This window comes from Mustela lutreola, chromosome 1 (genome assembly GCF_030435805.1).
Source record: "Mustela lutreola isolate mMusLut2 chromosome 1, mMusLut2.pri, whole genome shotgun sequence".
Classification (NCBI taxonomy): domain Eukaryota; kingdom Metazoa; phylum Chordata; class Mammalia; order Carnivora; family Mustelidae; genus Mustela; species Mustela lutreola.
In genome coordinates, this window is record NC_081290.1 from 108,135,307 (window position 1) to 108,152,188 (window position 16,882).

The 16,882-nt window shown below is 41.9% G+C and overlaps 1 protein-coding gene across 1 annotated transcript; it reads left to right on the forward strand.

Annotated features, from left to right (window-relative positions):
- Positions 1-1,410: 1,410 nt before the first annotated feature.
- Positions 1,411-6,334, forward strand: DDIT4L (DNA damage inducible transcript 4 like). The gene is made up of 3 exons (XM_059172273.1): positions 1,411-1,597; positions 1,905-2,045; positions 4,087-6,334. The coding sequence occupies exons 2-3, from the start codon at positions 1,955-1,957 to the stop codon at positions 4,575-4,577; spliced, it is 582 nt and encodes a 193-aa protein (XP_059028256.1). The 5' UTR covers positions 1,411-1,597; positions 1,905-1,954; the 3' UTR covers positions 4,578-6,334.
- Positions 6,335-16,882: the final 10,548 nt, after the last annotated feature.

The window sequence follows — 16,882 nt, forward strand, 5'->3', positions numbered from 1 at the left end:
TTGGCTGGCCTGACCTTCAGGCAGTGCAGCTGCCCGAGTGGAGTTAAAAATGGACTGTCAGGCTGGCTTTAATTTCTGCTGCCCTGCCTCCCAGGGTCCTCCCACTGATCTGTTTATCACACCCTCCTTACCCCTTCTGTTGTTGTTTTTCTTACTATGAGTGTTTAGCCTGGACTGCTGAAACTGTTTTTCAAGACCTTAACCTCCAGATCCTTGTACACATAATCCAAAAAAGACCAGGAGCCAACATGAGATCCTTCTACTTGTACACAGTCTTCCCCTCCAGGCATCGCCTCCCTTTCCCTCCTGACCCACCACTTTCTTCGGGAGTGACCACTCTGATCTGAGCAGACCATCTCCTATTGCACATCAAAGCAGGAGAAGGGGGGGGGCGTAGTAACTTCGGAAGAAAACCTAGTATTTGGCCTCCCGCTTATGGGTTGTGCAAGCATGTTGTGTCTGTGCACGGTCCGTCCGTACGTGCGCTCAGGTTCAGAACTGCCCAGCAAGTCTCACAGGGAATATTCCCGGCAGTTTCTGAAACTCCTCTGTATCTTCACCGCTCCAAGCCCCTTCAAGACTGCTCAGGAGCACAGGACTGGCCAGAAAGGTCTGCCTCTTGGTATGACAACTGCTCCAGGCCATCAGGAGATCAGCCGAAAGAAGCAGCTAAGGTCCCACTAATGGTTTTGCTTAGTTTTTGGCAAACTCCCCTTCATTCAAGCTCCCTGCGCTCTGGAGCCAGGTCTAATTGGAAGAGTACCAGGTTCACCCTTCTAGCGGAGAAAACGCATTAGTCATAGATGAAACCACCTTCGGGTGCCAGGAGAGGAGTGGAAGATGAAGACCCTTCCTAAAATGCTGGAAAGACTCCAATGCAGAAAAGAGCTAAATCTGATCGCGGGCAGGAAGGAAAGATGTAGAAACCCAGAGAGTGGAGTTGACTTGTTTAGAGGCCAGAACTAAATGCATAAATGATGTTCATTGAACATCAAAACAGATATTAACGAAGTTTCAGTACAACACAGGGAAGCCTCGGGTCAGGGTAATAGACAAAGGACGGAAAGCTCTCGCTGCCCGGCACAGAATCTTAACAAGAGCACCAGCGTGAGAGTGAGCGCGCGCTGGGGGTGGGGTCGCGCTGAAGAATCCAAGTCAGAAGTGGAAGCAAGTGGTCAGTTTTCAGCGGGTCGTACACCCGGAATCGCAGCCTCGGTGACCTGCGGCCCACCCAGGAAACAGCTGGTGTCTACCCTGCCGCAAGCTTATCCTCAGTTCCCAGCGGCTCCCCTTGGGTCGCTGCAAGTGTTTGGGTTGAAATGCAACCCGACCCTGGGAAGGGCGGGGCGCAGGGCTGAGGAGGGGTGGTGCAGGTGGGCGGGCCGCTGTAGGGCGAGGAGGCTGGGCCTATAAAGCCCTCCCGGCCCCAGGGGCGATGCTGCTTAGTGGAGCGGGTGCTGCGTGGGCTGGGGGTCGACCAGTGCTTGTGTCTGCAGGTCTTTGAGCCTTCGAGGGGGGAGGTTATTGAGAAGAGTCCGTGCCTCGTTTACCCCGCCTCTTTGCCCGCGAGCGCCGGGTCCCAGCGAATTCACGGCAGGTGAGCGAGGCAGCGGCCTCTGGGGACGGAGTTGGGGGGCGGAGGGCTTTGCTGCTCCCCGCCCAGCGGTGCGTTCCGCGGGGCACGTCGGCTCTGAGTTTCGCTAACTTTGACTTAGTTTTAGGTCGTGACTGTAGCTGGCGTCTCTGCTCGCGGGGCTTTGGAAACTTGAGTTGCGGAGGCCGGTACCTCCCCTTTGGAAATTGACTTCCTCCGCTAGTGCGCTCCTGGGACGCTGGGCGTTTTAGAAGCCTCTGCACGTCTTGCCTGCTTTTGCAAATCCGTCCTTCTTCCTTTCTTTTTCCAGCGCCCCGGAAAGGCCGTTCCGCTCCCGCGAGGGAAACAGAGCCGTTGACCATGGTTGCAACTGGCAGTTTGAGCAGTAAGAACCCGGCCTGCATTTCGGAGTTGCTGGACCATGGCTTCCACCGGGAGATCCTGCTAAATGGTGAGCGTCTCAGCTGCCCACCTCTCTCTCCTCCAAAGGTCGCGGCCCCTGGATAGATGAGATGGGAGAGCGGGCGATGTCGCCCCCTTCCTCGATATAGGATGTGCTGCAAAATCCCTCTGAAAAGACTTCTTTCCAAACGTTCTAGCATCTTCTGTTCATGGTAGTGAGAAACAAAAGTAGCAAAAAACAAAACAAAAACTGAAGACTGCACGGTTTAGTTTTCAGCTAAGAGGGTAGTTTGGGGGTTAAAAGTTAGATAGGTTCCTTAAGGGGTTGTGAAGTTACGGTGAATTCGAAGTGTATAATTTTGAATTTTAACAACGTATTCTCCTTATAACCACTGCCATTGCTCTCTACCCCCAAATTCCCATGCGCCCATTTGCCATCAATTTTCCACTCTCCCTCTCCCCTGTCCCCAGGGAAACACTGATCTGCTTTTTGTCACCATAAATTAGTTTTGCCTCCACAGTTTCATACGAAGAGAACCATGTAATACGTGCTCTTTTGCATCTGATTTCTTTCTGCCTGCTTCATAATTCTGAGGTCCTTTAAAGTGGTTGCCTCCACCAGTGTGTGTTCCTTTTTATTGCTGAATAGTATTCTATTTGTGGATATACCCAGTATTCTGTTTTTAATGCAGGAAGGAAATTTTTAAACAACAGTGGTGCTTTGATTTGCAATTTTAAACAGCAGTTTCTAGGCTAGCACACTGCTCTGCCACTAAGGAGCCGTGCGGCATCTGCAAATTGCCTAATTTCTTTAGGCCTTCCTCACTTAGAAGGTCAAGTGGTTGATGATCTAATTTTATAGGCCAAAGCTCTAAAATGTTCTGTCTTCAGTATAGGTAAAATACGGAGCCTTCTCACTTGGAGTACATTTGTTTCATTGAGCTGTAAAAACGAAAACAAAAACAATGACCTAACTGAATAGGTGATGTGGGGAGAGGGAGACAGTAGCCAATGAAGGTGAAGTATGCTTAGGGAGGGGTTGCCCAGTTGACTGCGTGTGTGGTATGGCATCCTGCCAAGAGGTAGGATTAATTTGGAAGGTAGGTGACCAAATGCAGAGCTATCTCTTTTCCTTTGAGCGAATCTAATTTTATTCTCCTAGGACAGTTTTGTTTTGCTTGGGAAGGAAAACTACCCAGCCAGTTATAAATATCCTGGTGGACCTCAAAGGTCTTCCCTTTGAGCAATTTTTAATGAAAGAGATTGAAGCTAAAATTGGGATCCGTAGACCATTTCCATAAAGACTTTTAAAGAAAGACACAGATTCGATATTTAATATAGCTCATCAAGTTCATTTTAAGTTCATTAGTAAGGAGCAGTAGCAAAAAACCTGCATTTTACAATTACAAACACATGTAATTCTTAGAAACGAACAGTCCCTTCATCAAAAAATAAAAATAAAAATTATGACCATTTTTATTCCCCAAGTGAAGCCTGTTCTCTGTGAAACAAAATTAGAAAACCCTCAGAGCAAGTAAGGGAGCAGGAAAGAAAAAACAGTCACTGGTGTTCTAGGAAAACCATATATAGATTTTTTTTTTTAAGATTTTTTTTTTTTTTTTTTGACAGAGATCACAAGTAGGCAGAGAGGCAGACAGAGAGAGAGGGAGGAAGCAGGCCCCCTGCTGAGCAGAGAGCTTGATGCGGGACTCGATCTCAGGACCCTGAGATCATGACCTGAGCCAAAGGCAGCGGCTTAACCCACTGAGCCACCCATGTGCCCCATATATAGATTTTTGATCCAGTCTGTAATACACATGTACATTTAAAGGAAAAGGGTCCAACCTATTTATCAAAACTTGCATAGATGCATTTTCAATCTCGGAGAGGTTCAGTGACTTGCCCTGTTACCCAGCTAGGCAGCCCCAAAGTGAAGTCTGCTGACTCCCCTACAAATATGAGCAACAGGCATATTGTTCATATGACATGGTAGATCGAAGTAGCCCGCGTTGCTGTCTTGGTGTGCTTTACCTGCTCTGGGATTTCTTTCTTTCTTCCCTTCCTTCATCTTGAACTTCTGCTTCCTGCAGATTTTGACTACTGGGATTACGTTGTTCCAGAACCGAACCTCAATGAGGTGATGTTTGAGGAGACAACTTGCCAGAGTTTGGCGAAAATGCTGGAGAACTGTCTGTCCAAATCAAAGCAGACCAAACTCGGTTGTTCTAAAGTTCTCGTCCCGGAGAAACTGACCCAGAGGATTGCTCAGGATGTCCTGCGGCTGTCCTCCACGGAGCCATGCGGCCTGCGAGGTTGCGTCATGCATGTGAACTTGGAAATCGAAAACGTATGTAAAAAGCTGGATAAGATTGTGTGTGATTCGAGCGTGGTGCCCACGTTTGAGCTGACCCTTGTGTTTAAGCAGGAGAACGGCTCGTGGACTAGCTTCAGGGACTTTTTCTTCAGCCGAGGTCGCTTCTCCTCTGGCCTCAAGCGAACTCTGATCCTGAGCTCAGGATTCCGACTCGTGAAGAAAAAGCTTTACTCCTTGATTGGAACCACAGTCATTGAAGAGTGCTGAAGAGCAGAGATTTCAAAGGTCCTTTTTATGATTGGGTCCTTAACACTACGCAGTGCTCCAAGAGAGTCATTTTAGTCACCCTGCCTGCTCTCTACGAGAAACCCCAAACTGAGTCATCTCCCTTACAGGCTTCATATTTACGGCAACCCAACTAAAAGGCTGAGTTCATGGTTTTTGAGAAAGGACCAGAGAACGTGTACATTTTTTTGCCGATATCACATGTTTTTACAAAATGGCATGGAATAAAAGAAGCAGTCCACTTTAGTTTTATATTTGACCTTGCTTTTTCCAGGTAGTCTTGCTAAATAGACGATAAACCAAATGTGCGTAATTCAATTTTCATATGGCTTTCTTTTTCTGTAGGTTTTAAGCATAATCCTTTCAATCACAGAAACCTCATGATGCTTAGTCTGTCAAAACTTCCAGAAGCCCACACCGCTTTCCTGCCCCTACTCAAATACAAAGCGTTCCTAGACTGGAGGTTAGAACTTTGTGGGTGAATGTAATTAAAACTTCACCCCATGCAAGAGTGATAGAAATGCCGGAGCAAGAACAGAACTACTTCTGTGTTTCTTTGCATTTTCTCTATGCTTCTGTTTTAGAGGTGGCAAAAGGCTAGTTTGTCATCCATGTAACCACAGTATTGTTTAAAATAACTGTATGGTACATTACAAGCTCCCTATTTCCAGTTCTCAAATACTCCATGTTATCTTTAAGCTAGAGAAGTGGAAAGGGTTGAACAGATTTTTTTTGCATACAGTTAATCACTCTTCCTTCCCCTGAGGGCATGGTAACTCTGTCAGGGGCTGGGGAGTGAGTTCTCAGATCCACTTCCTTTCTCATTCATTTGATAATCTAGCTGCTTTTCATTATCACAGATGCTTACCTTCAGAGGAAGCATCTCACCAGTTCAGTGTTATCTGGCTCTGATCTCTCCTGGGAACTGAGGGGTTTCTCCTTAACCTGAATCTTCAAAGGAGATCATAGGTACGTGTTACCATTTTCTTGATCAACATGGGCCTATTTATAAAGTCTTCTCTGGCTAAGGATAGCTGGTGTACAGTACAGACCAGGGAATGAAAATCATGGCCTAGATAACCAGTTTTCTTCAGCCTTGGAGGCATGTCCCTTGGGAACAAGAAAGGCCTGATTTTTTTTCTCTTGTTCCTCCTGGGTAGGTCCTTAGCCATTCTTGTTTTATGTTAATGAGAGAACGTGGCCTCCAGACTGCAGTATTCAATACAGCAAGGCCCTCATATTTTTGCTGTAAATCACAGAGAAGGAGCTTGGTCAGGTCTCCTGCCCAAATTATTAGTACCACTTTAGGTGCCTGAAGCCAGGGTTATAAAGGGACAAATGTCTTCATCCTGGTGTTGCTCAAAAGCGGGTGTGATCCTGTTACGGATCCTATATATGACCTACAATTTCAGAACTCAAATCAAGCAGTCTAAGCAATCTAACTCTTCACCTGTTTGAAAAGATAAGGTAAGGCAGATTCTTACAGGACTGGGCCTGGAGCAGGGGACCTCATTTGCATGTCTGTTACTGTTTCAGGCTTAAAAGTCACGTCGATTCTGTGGGCCTGGCTTCTCTGGCTTGGATGTAGAACCATTGTCCTTCCACTAACAGTCGTCATTGGCTCTTGTCTTTTGTGCTCACAAAATACTGATGGCTTATGGAGATTCTTAAATTAATATTCCTGTTAAAGGAAATTAAAGTTTGTCTATTTTTGACAATAAAGCATCATATATTTTTAATTTTGTTGTCTTCTTTGTCTTGAATGAGTTTATGAAATAATCACCTGAAAATGTATCTGACAATATTTAAGAGAAGATGACAAAACAATTACCCCTTTTTGACAGGGCTCTTTTTACCCTTACTTATAATATTCCTATTGTATTTATCACATGTGCATATGTATCAGTAGTGATTTGCCTCATAATTTTTCGATTTCAATAATACTTTTTGTAGAAAAACATTAGTAATTTGAGTTCCTTTGGCAACCACCTTTTCGCAAACCAAACATGATCGTGTAAACTCTTTCTGTAGTTTTTGAATGACCAAATGCAGACATATCAGACCGTAAGATCAGTGTACATTTTTATTTTTCTTAGTTTATTCCACTTGAACAACGTGTCTTTCTAATTCCACTCTTACTCATCAAGTTGAATTTTTAATCTTTTTCACCCATCTTTTCTGTCTCCTTAGGGTCATTAGCTCAGATCTCTCACACTGCGGAGCCCACCTTTAATAAGACTTACTGAGTATTGGGCCCTGTTCTGGCTGCTTTACATAAATGATCTTCTTTACTTCTCCCAGAGCCCTATAAAATAAGACCACTGTCCTCTTCATTTTGTAGGTAACTGACCAGACACAGGTTTAGTAACTTGCCCAAAGTCACCAGGTTATGCTGGATAGCCAGAGAACTCTGTAAAACCAAGTCAACTCCAGAGACTTAGCTCACCATGCCGACACTAATTGCCCAAGACAGGACAGAGACCTTATCCACATCACTGAAAGACTAGACAAAGGATGTCAGACACCTCTGTCTCTCAATTCAAAGAAAGAATTACGAATGTTTCTTTTCAGGTAGCAAACATGAGGAAGCTACTGTTAATATTCACCATTCTCTGGAGCAGAGCTATGCTTCGAACAAAAAACCATCCAAATGTTTGAAATACATGCATTTCAGTCTTGGCACCTGCATGCCTATCTTGTACAATTGGCCTCGCTGCTTTCTCACGTACCTTCACAAAAAGATATAATCTTGGGGCACCTGGGTGGCTCAGACAGTTAAGTGTCTGCCTTTGGATCAGGTCATGATCCCAGAGTCCTGGGATCGAGCCCCACATCGGGCTCCGTGCTCAGCTGAGAGCCTGCTTCTCCCTCTCCCTCTGCCTGCCACTGTGCCTACCTGTACCCTCTATCTCTCTGTCAAATTAATAAGTAAAACCATTAAAAAAGAAAAAAAAAAGATATAATCTGTCCCCTATCTCCTCCAGCAGAGAATAATAAACCCTTAGCTAGAGAGTGGTGGCCACCTAAAAGAATGGGATGTTTTATTTTCCTCCTATAAACGAAAAAAATAGTATGACAGTAACGGATTCAGTCTCCCGAATCTATTTCACCAATAATAATCTAGATCCTCATGGAGTCAGCTTCAAGTCGCACTGCTGACAGTTTCCCATTTGCATAGCAGAAGAACGTGCAAGCATAAAAAACTTAGGTCTATGACACTTAGTTCCCAATGACCCATGTTAGTTTAAACAAGTGATGATAATAACAGAAGTCCAAGGCAGGTGGATGGGAGGATGAGAAGGGAAAGGTACATGGGGGTGCACGGGGAGGAGCATCACGCAGATATTCAGAACCCCAGACTCTTCACTAGATTCCGCCATTGATTATAGACTCACACGACTCCATTGGATACCCCTGCATCTACCACAGGCAAGGGAAGAGAGAAACTGGAAAGGATTTCATGGGAAATTCAGGGGCCCCGTGTGGAAGTGTTCTACATGATTTCTGTCCACATCCCCTGTAGAACTTAAGTCACCTGGCCCCATCAGTTCCAGAAGGGGCCGGGAAATGTGGTGGGATGGAGCCAGAAGGAAGTGGGCTTGGGGAGCTGGTTCTGTCACAGAGAGCAAAATAAGTTAGTCTGTGAACCAACAGAGAGCCCAGACCCAGCCCTAGCCATATAAGGAAAGTTGATTTACAGCAGAATTGGCACTTCAGATCAACCGGTAAATGATGGTGTTTTTAAATAATTGGCTATAATAAGCATTTGTCTGCATGAAAAAAATGGAACGGGATGCCTACACATCAAGCATAAAAATCCATTCCAGAATGATTAAAAAACTCAATGTGAAAGGGAAGCTTTCAGAAGACAATGTAATTGTCACAATTTTTGTGTAGGGAAAGATTTCTTAAATAAGAAGCAAAGAAATCACTGAAACTCCTGTTTCTCACGTAACACTATAAAGAGGATGAAAACACAAGTCACGAACTTGGGAGAAAGTAGTTTCTCTACATATAACTGAGAAAGAGTAACGAGAATATATTAAGAATCCTTTCCAAGCAATTAGAATAGCACAAACAACCCAAAAGAAAAAATATGGGCAAAATCTTGAACACACTACAGAAAAAGAAGCCCATATGGCTGATAAGCATATGAAAAGATGCTCAGTCTAACCAGTAATAAGGGCAATGCAAATTAAAAGCACAAGACACCAATGTGTAGACATCCATTGTAGTTTAAAAAAAGAAAAGATGGAAAAAATATAAAATCTGAAAATTCCAAACATTAGAGAAGATATGGAAAAAAAAAAAACTTACTTCGACATGCCAGTTGATATGTGTATCCCTGCACTCCGGCATTAGTTTGTGGAGTTAAAGTTTAACAGATTTTATGAGTCATCAATTCCATTTTTAGTTATCAAACCTAGACCAGTGTTCTTCAAACTTTTTTGCTAGTTGTGCTTCTTTAAAATTTTTATAAAAATACGTCTCTGCTATATTGTTAAATTGCTGTCCAAAAGTTTCATCCTCAATCTAAAAAGTTGCAAATGATGTACCTTCCAATATGTAGTAAATACCAATCTTTTTTAAATAAAATGATCTCATCACCCTGTTAAATGATTCCAGTGGGATATAAACACAGAGTGATTTATTTTTATTTTTATTTTTTTAAGATTTTATTTATTGATTGATAGAGAGACAGTGAGAGAGGGAACACAAGCAGGGAGAGCAGGAGAAGGAGAAGCAGGCTTCTCAAAGAGCAAGGGAGCTTGATGCGGGGCGTAATCTCATGACCTAAGCAGAAGGCAGACTTTAATGACAGAGCCACCCAGGCGCCCCAGCAGAGTGATTTAAACCAGCAACATTTATTTAGAAAAGACAAAAATAAGATCTTCAACAGGATACAATTCTTCAGTGTTACTTTTTCTTTTTTTCTGTGCCTTCTTAAAGTCTACTTTTTAAACTGAATCTTATCTTCATATATTTTAAGCTTGAAAGTCTTTTATTTATATTTCTTCTCTACAATGAAAGCAAGATTATAAATTAAAATTATATTTATAAAAATTTCCAGCAATCCTAAGACTTTAAATGTTAATGTTGTGGTTGAGTTAATTTTACAAATAATAATCATACACAATTACCAAAACAACATTAAATATGTTTTTGAATTTTGTAAGTACTATTAAATTCAAAAATACTATCTCTTAGTGAGATGAGTCTTTTAAATTAGTGAATTAATTTATGAATCAGTGCTGGTTTGTGCTGGAACTAGAGGATTTAGTATCATTTCCTATGTTTTGCTTCTACAAATGTAAGTTCAGAGAAAACATTTCTATCAATAAGTAGATGGGGATTAAGGAGATTTGGTTACTACAATATCAAATTGTAATCAATCTTTGAGCTACTTTCAAGATATATGCCAAAATCACATAAATATTAATCACCAAAAATTATTTTCATTGATCAATATGCGATTCAATCTGGCTTTCTTTCAATATTGTTGAAATCAAAGGATTAAAAAACACACCTCATTTGCAAAAGGACTTGTTATTACCTGGATGTATTAGTTTGCTTAGGCTGCCAAAACAAAAAACCACAGATGGGGTGGCTTAAGGAGAAATGCGCTTCTTTGTTGTCCTGGAAGGTAGAAGCATGAGTTCAAGGTGCTGGCGGGATCAGGGTGTTTCTTCTGGAGGCATTGTCCTTTGCCTGGACATGGCTGTCCTCTTTCTGTCTTCACATTCTCTCCCCTCTGTACTGTTTGTGACCAAATCTCTTCTTACAAGGACGTGGATTAGGGATTAATTTAAGGACCTCATTGAACCGAATCATCTTTTTAAAGACCCTGCCTTCAGATACAATAACATGCTGAGGTACTGGGGGGTTAAGATTTCAACATATGAATATCAGGGGTACACAATTCATCTCATAAAACCAGACCTTCAAATAGTTTCCTTTCCCCATATTATCCTACAGCAATATTTCAAACTGTCCTTTTGTTTGGTACCTCGCAAGCTAGGTTTTTAGATGCCAAAATATATAGCGTTGTGGTAAAAGAGGCCTGTCTTTTGTGAAAGGGGGGGAAGAGGGTCATTACACAGGAAGCAAACAATCAAGACTTACAGCTCAGGTAGCTTCTCAGGGAGATCAGATTTTAGGGAAGGGTGTTTATAGAGGCAAAGGGCTTGGAAATCGGTTCCCTTAAAATTATGCCTGCCTCACAGCCCCCAGAGGACATGAATATACATTTGTATATTTTTGCACTACTTTCCCAATTTTAAGACTACTGTCTTGGACTCTCACACCTGCGTGCCAGAAGACTGACAATTCAGCATGATAGTGTTCGAAGAGCAGTGTGGAAACAACACAAGTGTCTGCAAATGTACTGAAGTGTGATACGTGAGTTGTGGTATAGTCAGGAATGGAACGCTAAACAATGAAAATGAGTGGAATTTAAATCTGCAATGATCTGTATGAAACTTTAAGACATAATACTGAATATAAAAGAAATCACGAAAGAATAAATGGTGGAACAAGGGGGTGGAGTGGGGATGGTGCCCTAGGTGGCTCAGTGAGTTGTGCATCTGACTCTTGATTTTAGCTCAGGTCATGATCTTAGAGTCCTGAGATCAAGCCCCACATGAGGCTCTGTGCTCAGCAGGGAGGTACCTGGGATTCTGTCTCTCTTTCACCCTCTACTTCTCTCCCCGCCCCCAACTCTCTATGTCAAATAAATCCTTAAAAATAAATAAATAAATAAATAAATAGGCTATTTTTCTGTTTAGGTAATGACTAAAAACATAAAAAACTAAAATGTTTAGAGATACCAATATATGTGGTTTATCTATTTTTTAAAAATCCATGGGGACCCTTGGGTTACTCAGTTGGTTAGGCATCTGACTCCTGGTTTTTGGCTCAGGTCATGATCTCAGGGTGTTGAAATCAAGCCCCAGGTCAGCCTCCACACTCAGTGAGGCATCTCCTTGAGTTTCTCTCTCCATCTTCCTCTGACCCTCCCCCCACCAAATAAACAAATAAATTAAAAAAAAAATCCAAGGAATTATAAACATAGATTTTTAAGATAGTGGAGGCTATCTGAACAGATAGGAAAGTATGTGGGTGGTAGCCATGAGTATATTGTTGAATCTTCACTCCTTATGCTTCACATGCATTTTGTAAACCTCTTTTTGTATCTATTTAATAGTTAATAAAATATTTAAAAATTGTAAAAGGCTATGAGCAATTTAAAAAACTAAATGATGTTCAAACTATAACTCTACTTAAGAATTTTGTGTACTTACAAGTATATATTCCCTATAGTGGCTCTAAGAAAGAAGATCTGATCATTTATTTGGGTCACTAATTTTTCCTAGTATAAATATTTTGAACAAATGTTGACAATAATTATAGCCAGCTTTCAGTTATTCTCACCATGGAAGGAAGCCACAGAATAAGTAATGAGAAATAACATAAAATGCAAAAATCATTACCATTTGGCCATGGGGTACATATTATTACTCTTATGACACAGAAGACAATATAAAATGATTTTTATTGCCTGAGCACACAACATATGAGGAATTTTGACAGAGCATGCCAAAAAGTGCAGACTATTTGAAAGATACTGCCTAGGAACTTGACCATCTGGATAACTAAGGTTTGGTCTTGTTTTCAGAACTGATAATTAGGTCAGGTTATTTACATAAATATGTTAGTTAATAAAAACTAAAACTTCTTCAATCTACTCAGAACACGCTGAGGAAAATGCAAAAGCAAAAATGTCAGATCACAAATCAATATCAAATCATAGTTCTAGTGTGACTTAGCTGGGAAAGATGAGGGTAATAAATGTGCTTCAAGGGAAAACTCCAGTCTAAAGCCTTTTGGAGCGAGTATAAAAGAGCTTTTTTGCAGTGTCCTATCAGCAACAGCATAAAGATATTTAGTCAATTATTACTGTGTTTCAGAGAATTCTCCGGGTAGCTACCACACAAATCAACTAGAACTTGCTATAATAGGCACTGTGGAGTATTCGGGTAGTCTTAGCAGCAGCACAAATGACTTATGACCAGAAGTGAAGTGAGTCTGATGTCAAGGATTCTAGATAGCCTCAGATTTCTCCTCCTTGAGAGGTGACATGTTCGCCTGCCACAGTTTTGTGGATACATGTATAAGAGTCAAGCTTCCCGGGTCAGAGACAAAGGACTGTATAACTCACATGAGTAAAGCACCATGAGCATTAGCGTGCCTACATCAGTCCCCTCATCCCCATGTCCCACAGGAGCAATGGCGTTGGTGTTGAGCCCAGACGGATATCTAAAAGAGAGGAACTCTGAACTGAGGGAACCCCAGCCTGTTATAAGGGGCACACTAGCCCTTTGCTCCAGCGGGAGACACTACTTATCTTCCACTGTTCACCCTATGAACGTATTTGAAAAGATACTCCAGCGGCACCTGGGTGGCTCCATCAGTTAAGCATCTGCCTTCAGCTCAGGTCACGATCCTAGGGTCTTGGGGTCCAGTCCCAAGTAAGGCTTCTTGCTCAGTGGGCAGTCTACTTCTCCCTCTGCCTCTGCCTCTCCCCTCAGTCTTGCTCACTTGCTCTCTCTCAAGCTTGCTCTTTCCCTCAAATAAATAAATGAAATCTTTGGGGAAAAGGAAGGAAGGAGAAAGGGAGAAAGAAAGAAGGGAAGGAAGGAAGGAAGGAAGGAAGGAAGGAAGGAAGGAAGGAAGGAAGGCAGACAAAGAAAGAAAGAAAGAAAGAGAGGGAGGGAGGAAGGAAGAAAGTATAATCCCAAACTGCTTCACTTGCAAGACACACCGAAATATGACCACCCACAGAGGACTGTTTCCCAAAAGCCAGTATGGAGACCAGGGCCTGCCATTGGTTGTTACCAAGGAAGAACAATGAACAAATGACTTTTCTTTCTTTTTTTTTTTTAAGATTTTATTTATTTATTTGACAGAGATCACAAGTAGGCAGAGAGGCAGGCAGAGAGAGAGAGGAGGAAGCAGGCTCCCTGCTGAGCAGAGAGCCCGATGTGGGGCTGCATCCCAGGACCCTGAGATCATGACCTGAGCCGAAGGCAGAGGCTTTAACCCACTGAGCCACCCAGGCGCCCCACAAATGACTTTTCTATCCTGAGTAATACATGTGTACCCAACAACTTAGTCTCAAAATATTAAGTACACTGTTAAGAGCAAATTCATAAAATTAGAGAGTAAATTGAATATAAGCCTAGTCAATGTTTTTAATACACTTCTCTCAATAATTGAGAGATCAATTTACGAGAGAATTAGAGAAGTGCAAGATGTGATGACAACAATGTGTTATGTTTAGTAACCATGGCTAGAACTATAAACCTCCGCTTAGTAAATACACATTGCTTCTGTGTATACAGGGAACAATCCCCAACATTTACCACATTTTATATAACACAAAGCAAACCTTAAATTAACACAGACTGTTCTTTAAAATAAATAACTACAAAACTGCCATAAGTTTGGGAATTTAAACACAATACACACACTTCTACATAATTCATAGGTGAAATTATTAGAAAAGCCTTTAAGTTTAATGATAATGATAATGAAACTTGAAAAGTTGAAAGTCAATCAGTTAAATCTCCATGATATTAGAAGAGGAAATTTTGAAATCCCAAAAATTAGAATGAGGGAAATGATATAGAAACAGTAATTAAAGAATTAAAAAACACAAAAAAATAGGATCACAAAATAAATACCAAAACCCAATTTTTCAGGAAAGACTAATAATAATATTGACAAACTAGGGAAAATGAATAAGGGAAAAATAGAAAGTACCCATGAGCAGTCGTAGGCATGAAAATAAGAATACAAATACAGATGTAATAGATAATACAAGAAAAATTGAGGTATATAGTTTAACCTAACTAAATGGCAATCTTGTTTTGACTAAAAAAAGGAGGAACAATAATTAATACAGTATAATATATACTGTTTGCAGATCCACACATATGTAGTAACAGGATAAAACATACATGTAAAAAATACAAACAATTCCATATAATGCTTAACCCCTAGAGAGCATGGAATGAGATCTGAGGACAGTGCACAAGAGCATCTCTAATGAATTACTGATCAAAGACTAAAGATAGGGGCACCCAGGTGGCTTAGTGGGCTAAGCGTCTGCCTTCTGCTCTTGTTATGATCTTGGGATCCTGGAATCGAGTCCTCTTCAGCGGGAAGTCTGCTTCTCTCTCTTCCTCTCCTACTCCCCCCACCTGTTCATGCTCTCTCTCAAATAAATAAAGTTTTGTTTTGTTTTGTTTTTAAGGTAAAATAAGTTTACAAACTGTTAAAATCCAGTACACCAATGATTATGTTCTAATGTGCTCTTTTTTTCTGTGTGCTTGAATATTTTATATATTTTTAAAAGGATTGATACTCAGTGAGAGGATTTATTCAAGAGAGGGAGAGGGTTGCACATTAGAAAGAATATGGCAATGGAAAAAATTTGAAATCATTGTGTGCGACTTGAAGGCAGAGACTTAGATTTTTGTCTTTGTCATTATTCAGTAACTACTCATTAGAATAATAAGAGGTCAACATGGTCTAGAAATGTGAGGTCTTCGGAAAACAACACTTGAGAAAAGCAGTTTCTATGTAGTTGAGTTAGTCCATGTTTGTAACTGTTGAGGTGCTATTACAATACAGATTTGGGGAAAATCAATTGGACAATGTTGTATATGATGGTTAAGGAGTGAGTCATAGACAGGAGGCAAGAGGTCAGTAAAGAACAAATTGAAGTAGCCTAAGTGGGAAGGGAGAACAGTCAAAACCAGAGAAAAAACCATTTATATTAATATAATAATAATGATGACAATAATTAGTTCAAGAACCATTACAAGGACAAATGAACAGGTGTTGGTGGCTGGGTACCAGGAAGAGAGAAAGGAGGACATCAGTGAACTTCTGGGGTTCAGGTGTTTAGTGTAGAAGGTAATATACATTACCTAAGACAGGTAACGAGAGAACTGACTGAAGCTTCTATAAAATGAGATCACCACAGATCTTATATTTGGCACCATTTCTGTTTTAACAACTGCCTTAGGTGGAATTCCCTGAAATAGACTCTGAGGTGGAGATGTGCCAGCAGGAAGTTAATGTTTCTCCATCAACGCCCCTGGAAGAGAGAAGGAAGTAGAACAGAGAAAGGAAAAACGTGAAGAGTTGATACATTCTCGAAAGACAGGAGGCCTCCCCTGGTCCCTCAGGAAGCTCGAAGTTCCAATGCCCTTCAGAATTGTTCTCGCTCTGAAGTAACAGGATTTGACCTTTATCCCCTCCCCTCCTGACCAGGCCTTAAAAAAACGGGACCGGAAGCCTAGGACTCCAGAGGAGGGAGGAGTGGAGGAAGGCTGGGGTTGGGGCGGTGGTGACTTTGGACAAGACAGCGCTGTTCAGCTGAAGGCAGTTATTGAAGTGCTGACTCAGCTCTGAGCAGTCAACAGCCAACATTTCCAGCCTCGGTGATGAAGAGGGTCACAGCATGCACCCCAGTCCTTTGCATGTGCCACTCAGGTCCCCTCGTGTCCTATAATAAATTCCAGGTCCAGCTCTTGCAGGATTCTGTTTGATCTCTTTCCTGGGGAAACTGACAGAGGACAATGAGTGGGACAAACTGCAACCCTGCTAATGCAAGTGGTCTAAAAGCCACAAATGAGCATCATCCCTTCCTTAACGACAGTTCCAGATTCGCTGATTTCTCTGCTATCCCCTGAGTCAGGGAACTTGCGAGCAGAGTGACCCAGACCTCACTGCCGAGAGGTCTAAGTCCCGGTCACCATGGCCTCAGGCCACATGTGCTGCCCTTGTCCGCGTATTCTTGGCTGTCCCCACTGTAGTGGTTCCTACTTACCAAAAGCACTAATACGTTGTGCAGATTACCAAATATGTCCACTGGAATTACACGTCTAGGGACGGAGGAAGTAATTTCTAGGAGGTTGTAACGATGTTTAGGTGCTAGATCAGCTGTGTCAACTCGGACCTCACATGGGACACATCTTGAAATCCCATATTGCTTCTTTTCTGACATACAGCTGTCCAAATAAATCCAAATAAACAGGTCACTTTGGGGAAGAATTGGGTGTCCTTATTGTATGTGCTTGTCAGGGAATTGCTGGGGTTTCAATTCCAGGAGTTTCAACTTCTTCTTCAGGAAATAGGGGTTAGGTAGGAAATTGGCTTGGTTCTGAAAACTGAGTGGAGGACTGTGACTTTTTATTGGGGAACTGCTCCAGTGGGGC